Genomic DNA, 7,785 nt, shown 5'->3' on the forward strand with positions numbered 1-7,785 from the left:
GGAGGACTTTAATTTCCCTTCCAGTCCCTCCCACAGAGGCCTGAGTGTCTGAGGAAATCCACGGACAACAATCAAACCTTTCATTTTCAGGGCTGCCTTCCCACCACGGCCCTCCCTGTGCCAATCAGGTTTGCGAAGCGTCTCCCCTATTCTGCATTTCATGAATCAATTGCAAAATCTGCCAACCTCTGCCAGTTCCTCTTGTACTCAGCTGCGAGGTTCCCCTTCCTTCCCTGGGCAGCACAAGGCTGCTCTGCTTCTTAACTGGCGTAACGTGGAAATGCACCGTAGGAGCTCACTAACTCTTTCACAGCCAGACAGAAGTTGAGGGTCTGGGGCTCCGACCCCAGCCACTCGGAAACCGACCCGCCCGAGCTCAGGCTAAGGCGGATTTGTGGAAGCCGGCTTTGACCCCAAATCCCGGGAGTCGGTTACTGTCCCTGGAAGGAAAAGGAAGAGAAAGAGAGGCTACAAAGTATCCGACTCGGTTACTTAGCAACTGGACAAAACTAGCCTCACTACGGAGGGTGAGGAGGCATCTCCAGCCCATTCAGAGAGTAACAGTCTCCGATTTACATGCAAATAATAAAGACAAAAGGGAAAGGAAAATCTAAATTAGCAGCTGGAGTTTACAGCCAGAGGGGCTGAGGCCCAGATTTTAAAAACAGCTTCTCCCTAGGAAGGAGATAGGATACAAACGTGCCAAACACACATACACGAATGAATGAACGAATGAATGAACGAACGAATGATCGCAGGCCTGCATCAGCTTGAGGTCTCCCTTCGCAAAAGTCAGTGCCACGGAGGGTAGGGAGAAGACAGGCACAAGAAAGTTTAGTAGCTTAAATTAAAACACTTGCACCGCTAACATAAATTGAAGGCGTTCGGGAAAGGACAATCGGAGCCTGGGGAATTCCCAGGAAAGCAGGACCCCCGCTCCTGAGAAGAGCAAAGAAAGCATCAACCTTGGGGGAAGGTCTGCGCGCGGCGGTGGGTGGACTCAGAGCCCCCTCGGGGGTCCCTGGACCTCCTCGCAGACACCCTGCCGCACCGGCTGGTGAAGCACAGCTCCAAAACTTGGATCAAAGCCACACCTTTCACAGACACACATGGCCCTGCAGGGTTTCCGAGCAAGAGGGAGACACTGTCGCCTACTTGGCCCGGGAAAGTGCTCCGGGCTTCTCCGCCCGGCCCGAGCAGCTCAAACTCTCGGCCCCCCAGCTCCCAGCCGCCTGCCTGAGCCAGGCTGCTGGGTCCCAGGCCCCCGGGGGCAGGAGGGAAGAGGCCAGAGGGCCCCTGTGCCCCGCCCCACCCCCACCCCACCCCACCCCACCCCCAACCTCACACCTGGCTGAGGTGGGCAGGGCCCGGGGCTGACCGGCAGCAGCGGCCTGAAGGCCGAGCCACTTACTTCTCATACTCGGTGTTGTCTCTGTCACAGCGAGAATCCTTGTGCTTTTGCCAGTCTTTGCCATGCTTGCAGGTGGTGAGAAGCACCACGTCCTCTCCGTTATGGACGTGATATAAGGCATTCCTGGTGTCTGACCCTATCCCTGTCAGGTACCTCTTCCCCTTGAATACCAGCATGTACTTCCTGAGAGGAGGGATGGTGTTAAACTTCAAAAACCCCCTCTCCCCTCCTGTCCTGGGATGATCCTTGGAAAAGAGGGGAATGGAAACATCGAAGTTGGGTCGGAAGTTTTCAGTACTGATGCTGGCTTTGGCCAGCATGGCCTGGCCGATGTCAAACCCCACGTCCTCGGTGTAGTCAGGCCAGGTGCCGGAATATAAATTAAAAATTAAATGATTCCTACCATTGTTCCACAAGTGGAGACTCTGCACTTTGGATCTCAGATTGTGCACATACTGAGGTGACAACTGGTCTCTGTCTAAAGTATCCAGACTCAGGACAAAGAGGCACGCCTGGCTGGGGTCCGAGGTGTAGAACCTGGAGCCCTCGATGGCCGCTAGAATGTTTTGGTAACTTTCGGCGATTTTCTCCCCTTTTTGCTGCGGGTACACGTAGACCTTGAAGCCGTTTTTCTTGCAAAGGGTGAAATCGAAGCAGGACTCCATGCGGCACTTCTTGCCTTTGTAGAGGCTCGAGTTGGCGTCTCGCTTCTGCCGGGGGGATGCGTGCACGCCCGAATCCTCGTTTTCCAACTGGTCCCAAGGAACGAAAGGGCGCAGGGCGTCCGGGAAGCGGGGCCAGAAGCGGTCCGGGCTCGGGCGGTGCAAGCCATTCCGACCGCGGGGCTCCTCTCTCCGGCTGTGGCTCCTCGATGCCCTAAACTGCAAGCCTCCGAAATAAAACAAAAGGGCGAGACAAGAGCCAGCTGAGAGCAGGATGAAATAGCGTTTTTTGGCCTGCATGTGTCCTGCCTGGGTCAAGAGGGTCGTGAATAAACACGGGGACCAGCCAAGTTTCCCAATCAACACTTTCAGCTCCAGTCCGCCATCTTCCCGCCGGTAAGGACTTCAAACTCTCCGCTCCCACCTCCTCTGGATGCCTTTCCCCAAGCCGTGGACTGATCCAGCGCATGTGGGCGATTTCTTCAACTTTCTCCCCTCCGGTCTTTCATCTTTGGCTTGCACAATGGACGCGAGAAAGCGGGGCTGGGGGTCCCTCACCCGGGCGGGCGGGCGGGCGGGCAGCGGACTGTAATTTTCTTGCATGCAACAAGACGGAGGAAAAGAAAGGGGTGGGGGGGGGAAGGGGAAAGAAAGAAAGGCAAAAAAAAAAAAAAAAAAAAAAAAAGCTGCCGATGCCCAATCAATGGCAAGGCGAAGCGGTCCCCTTGCCTCCGCGGGCTGCCCTCGGCAGCGTGCAAACCGAGCCCCGGGAAGCAACTTCACCGGCTCCTCCGCCGCCGCGCTCGCGTGCAGAGCGCTCGGGGAGCGCCAAGTCTCCGGCCGGCCGCTGCCCGGCTTCAGCCGCCTAGTGCATCCTGCAGCTGCGGCGCCGTAGCCTCACGAATCCCTGCATGTCTCTCCGCCCGCTCCCGCAGCGGCTCCGGCGCTCCGGCGGGGTCTCCGGCTGCTGCTGCGCTCGCGGGGCCGGCCCCCGGGACGCGCGGCGGCGGCGGCCCGGCTGCAGGAGGCGGAGGCGGCGGCGGCGGCGGCGGCGGCGGCGGCGGCGGCGGCGGCGCGTCCTCCCCGCGGGCAGAGCCGGCCCCGAGCGGCGCTTCGCAGGCCCCCGCGCTATCGCCGCCGACCGCCGCGTTCGGTCGCCGAGCGTTACCCGGTTCTGAATGTTACACTTACACATTCCATTCCCGACACGACAGCGCTGACCTCATCCATCCACGCAGCCCGCGCTGCCATTGGCTGAGCGTCACGTCCGGGGGGGGCGGTGCTTCCGCTGCGCCCATTCATAACCCCCGGCCGCGGGCCCAGGCGCCGGCGCGGGGGGCGCGGGGGGCGCGGGGGGCGCGGGGGGCGCGGGCGGGCGGAGCGCGGGGGCCCGGGGCGGCCCGCAGGCTCGCTCGCTCGCTCGCTCCGGCGGGCGGACACCCGGGCCCGGGCCGCCTGCCGCCGCCGCCGCCGTGCCGGGAGCCAGAGGCGGCTCCCAGGGCGCCCCCGGCAACCCCGGCTCCGCGGCGCCGCCGTGCGCGGGCTCCCGGGGAAGGCGGCGGGGGAGCCCGAGGGGCGGCGGCGGGGCCGGACTCGGCGGCACGGACCGCGGACCGCACACCCCGAGCGCCCCGCCCCGCCCCGCCCCGCTCGGGACCGGGGCTCTCGTTTCCCACCGAGCCTTGAACCAGGTCCCGTATTCCCCCCCGCAAAGCGCATCTTTGTTTTTCTTTTTTTTTTTTCCCTGCCCTCCCCCCAAGGACACGCCCCAGTGCCCCCCCTCCCTCCTCATCCCCAGATAAAGAGGAAATACCACAGTCGAGTGGCCGTCCCTCGTGTCTGTCTCTGCGCTGAGACAGGACCTGGAATCGAATCCTCCCGCTCCACGCGCGCATCCTCTCCTGGCTCCTGCAGCCCCTTCGTCTGTTGTGCAGAAAGCCCCGGAGAGAGGCACTCCTGGGGGGGGGGGGGAGGGGAGATTTTCTTTTCTTTTTTTATTTATTTATTTATTTATTTATTGGAGTTCAATTTCCCGACCTACAGCATCACACCCAGAGCTCAGGGGGGAGATTTTCTAACGACTGGAGAGAAACAGGTTAATTTAAGCTGGTCCCAGCCCCTAAAGTGGTGTTCTTCCCTTTTAGCAGTGGTGGGTGGTTTCTTTTCTTTCTTCCTTCCTTCCTTTTCCTCCTTCCTTCCTTTTTTTCCTTCCTTCCTTCCTTCTTTCCTTTTCCTCCTTCCTTTTCTTCCTTCCTTTTCGTCCTTTTCTTTTCCTCCTTCCTTTTCATCCTTCCTTTTCTTACTTCCTTTTCCTCCTTCCTTTTCTTCCTTCCTTCCTTCCTTCTTTCCTTCCTTCTTTCCTTTTCCTCCTTCCTTTTCTTCCTTTTCCTCCTTCCTTTTCCTCCTTCCTTTTCTTCCTTCCTTTTCCTCCTTCCTTTTCTTCCTTTTCTTCCTTCCTTTTCCTCCTTCCTTTTCTTCCTTTTCCTCCTTCCTTTTCTTCCTTTTCTTCCTTCCTTTTCTTCCTTTTCCTCCCTCCTTTTTTCCTTCCTTTTCTTCCTTCCTTCTTTTCTTCCTTCCTTCCTTACTTTTCTTAGATCTATTTATTTATTCATGTGACACACAGCCTGAGGGAGAAGCAGGGTCCTCGCAGGGAGCCCCACGCAGAACTGGATCCCGGATCCCGGGATCACGCCCTGAGCTGACGGCAAGCGCCCAACCGCTGAGCCCGCCGGGCGTCCCTGGGGTGCTGGTTTCTAAGGAGCTGTCTCTTAGGAATGGATGCCTAGTAGAACTGCCAGACTGTCCCAGCTGTAGAAGGCAAACTTGAGGCAGGAAATGATCTTATTTCCAGTTAGTGCAAGATGGTTGATTGGTCCTTCCTGCAACTGCCCTCCCACAGGGCAGCCCCACACTCCAGCTACCCTCCAGGGAACTTCATCAGATAGCTCAGGTAAAGACCGGCCCTCTCTCTAAAGGGGTCCTCCAGGTCCACAAAGATACTCCAGCTCCTGAACAAGCTCCCTGGCCTCAGAGCCCGAATCCTGCTTTACCAGAGAACATCTCCCACCCTCCTCCCTAGCTCAAGTCCGCAGGGTCTGGCCAAGCCGGACAAACAGTTGCCTGGGGCAGCGAGCTGTTTAGTGATTGTTTATTATGGGAGTGACTGAGCGCTGGGGACAGACACTTCCCCACTTCCCCCAGGCTGCAGAAAACTCCAGCAGGGCGTGGACGGACGGCATGGTTATAACAAGACAGGGTGAAATGATCCAGTGGAAAGTTTAAGACATTTGTTGTTTCAGATTTGTTTTAATAAAGGGGGAGCGGAGGGCGACATGAGTGGGACATTACTGTACATTCCTGAAGCCTCTCCCTATTTCTGGGCTGCCAGAGATGAGGTAGCTTTTCCAGGTTTGATCTGGACCCCCTGCACAATCTGGAGAGGCCTGGGACAGAAATGAGGTTTCGGGCGTCTTCCAAATATGATCACAATGATGCAGATAAATGCGGTGATTGAAACCACATGTGACCCTGGGCTCTGACCCTGGTTGCTGAGAGCCACCATCCAAGGCAGGGATCTTTCTCTTGAGATCAGGATGATGTGGGTCCTATGAGAAGCTGAGCACGTGGGGATTTTGGTCCTTCCTATCAGTTGTCCCCTGTGACCTTAGGGGGAGCCGGCTACCATCCTTATTCTTTTGCATTCTCTTGCTGCCTTGGCACCTGTTTCTTGTCCTGCCTAACCACTGCTCGTTCCCTCGTTCCCTCGTTCCACGTCCCAGGGTTACCCGGCCCTACTGTCGATTACAGCGTGGTGCCTGTTGTGAGAAATGGGCTGGTACTGAAAATCAGAGAACACTTGGATTCAGGTTCCCAGATCTGCCATTTACTAGTGCCTTGGGCATGTTGGCCTAATCTCACTGAACTTTAGCTTCTCATTTAAAAAGTCAGAATAATTAACACTTTTTTTTTTTGCCAGCCTCTTAGAATTTGTAAACTGTAAATTGTTTCACATGTGTAATATTTTTTGCCTAAGTTCCACATTTCAAAATGCAACTGAAATCTAAAGTAGTTCCTATAAGAGCATCATCATTACATCTCCCTCTGTTTTATTTTCTTCTAGCCCTTTTCATTAGCTGAAATCTTTTATTTGTTTGCTTGTTTACTGTCTGGAGTTCTTCACTATAAGAGAAGCTCCTTGAGAGTAGGGGCCCTGTGTGTCTTGAACCCCCAAAGCCTAGGGGAACTCCTGGCACTCGAGTGGAGCTCAAACATTGATTTGAATGATGAATGAATTACTAAAATTCAACTTCACCACAACACTTGAGCCTGCTTGAAAAGAAATCCCTCCTCCAAGCGCCATGGCAGGACTAAGTTCTTGTTCAAGATAGAAATATTATAAACCAGGGATAACTTGACAGAGGGCCAGTCAGTGCATCGTAAATCCTCCAACATTGTATGTCAGATGATGTCGTGCCTCTGGCCAAAGCCCTTAAGGCCTCTGTGTCTCTCTTAAAATAAGAGCCAAAGCCCTCACAATGACCTATAAGATCCTTCGGGATCTTCCCTGTCTTCCATCTCCTCCCCCATGATGCCTCTCACCTCATTTCCTGTCAATAATTCTCCCTCCATCCCAATCTACTCTTTCTCCTCTGACCAGGTTGGTTTCCTTGCTGTTTCTCATATGTACCAAACATGTTGCTGCCTCAAGGCCTTTGCACAGCCTCCTCTCCGCTGGCATGACCCCAGTATCCACATGACGTACTCCTTCACTTCTTTTAAGTCTCTTTTCAAATGTCACTTTACTAGCTTTACTGTTGAGGCCACCTTTGACCTCCCTAAATAAAACAGCAATCCCTCCCCCATTTTCCTACCCTCTACCCTGCTTTAGTTTTTTTTTTTTCCTTACCAGTAATCAACATCTACCATACTACAGATTGGTTGTTAATTTTTCATCTATCTGTTGTAAATGAGCTCTATGAGGCAAAGATGTGGTCTTTTTGTTATCTCCTATAATCCCAGCACCCACAGCAGTGCCCATCACTAAATAAGTACTTGTTGAACTAATTAACTTGATCCCATTGTCTGTAGAGCAAATAGAGAATGTTCAAAGCTAGAGTTCTATTATAACACACACACACACACACACACCTAAGGCTATCCCAATGTTCATGTCTTGTATAATTTCCTTTTCCATGAATAATTCTTTCCCACAGCTGACTAAAGACCTGAAAACAACATGGCACACACAAACTCCAGGAGATGTGGATTCCCATCTTGGCTCTGTCACCTACTCTATAACCTTGAATGAGTCCCTACACTTCCCTAAGCCTTGGATTCTCCTTGGTAAAATCAGGAGTAACTATAATATATATCATGCTCAGCTCACTGGACCACTGTGAGAATCAAATGAGAACAAATGGATAATGTATGAGAAAACCCATTGCAGTCCACAGTCCACAAAGCAAATGTGAGATCTGGTCATCACACTCTTGGACAAAAATGGATACAAGTACATGAGATCACATTTGCAAGTTGACTGCATTAAATGCATGAACTATCACCCACCAAACATACAGCAGTTTCCGAATGCTTTATAGACTCTGGGATGGTCATTGACTATTGTAAGCAAACAGAAAAAGAGAAGAAGGAAAACCCACCAATGAACAAAAAGCAAAGACCTTTTCAACGTATGAAGCACCAAAGACACAAATG

The 7,785-nt window shown here is 53.7% G+C and overlaps 1 protein-coding gene across 1 annotated transcript in view; it reads right to left on the bottom strand.

The window, feature by feature from the left end:
• EXT1 (exostosin glycosyltransferase 1) overlaps positions 1 to 2,646 on the bottom strand; it is a 286,034-nt gene extending 283,388 nt beyond the window's left edge. The window contains exon 1 of the mRNA XM_055314008.1: positions 1,412 to 2,646. Coding sequence (XP_055169983.1) covers positions 1,412 to 2,373 — 962 coding nt within the window. The 5' untranslated portion in view covers positions 2,374 to 2,646. The remainder of the gene's footprint in view (positions 1 to 1,411) is intronic.
• Between the last annotated feature and the right edge of the window lie 5,139 nt (positions 2,647 to 7,785).

Source organism: Nyctereutes procyonoides, unplaced genomic scaffold (genome assembly GCF_905146905.1).
Source record: "Nyctereutes procyonoides isolate TBG_1078 unplaced genomic scaffold, NYPRO_anot_genome, whole genome shotgun sequence".
Taxonomy (NCBI): domain Eukaryota; kingdom Metazoa; phylum Chordata; class Mammalia; order Carnivora; family Canidae; genus Nyctereutes; species Nyctereutes procyonoides.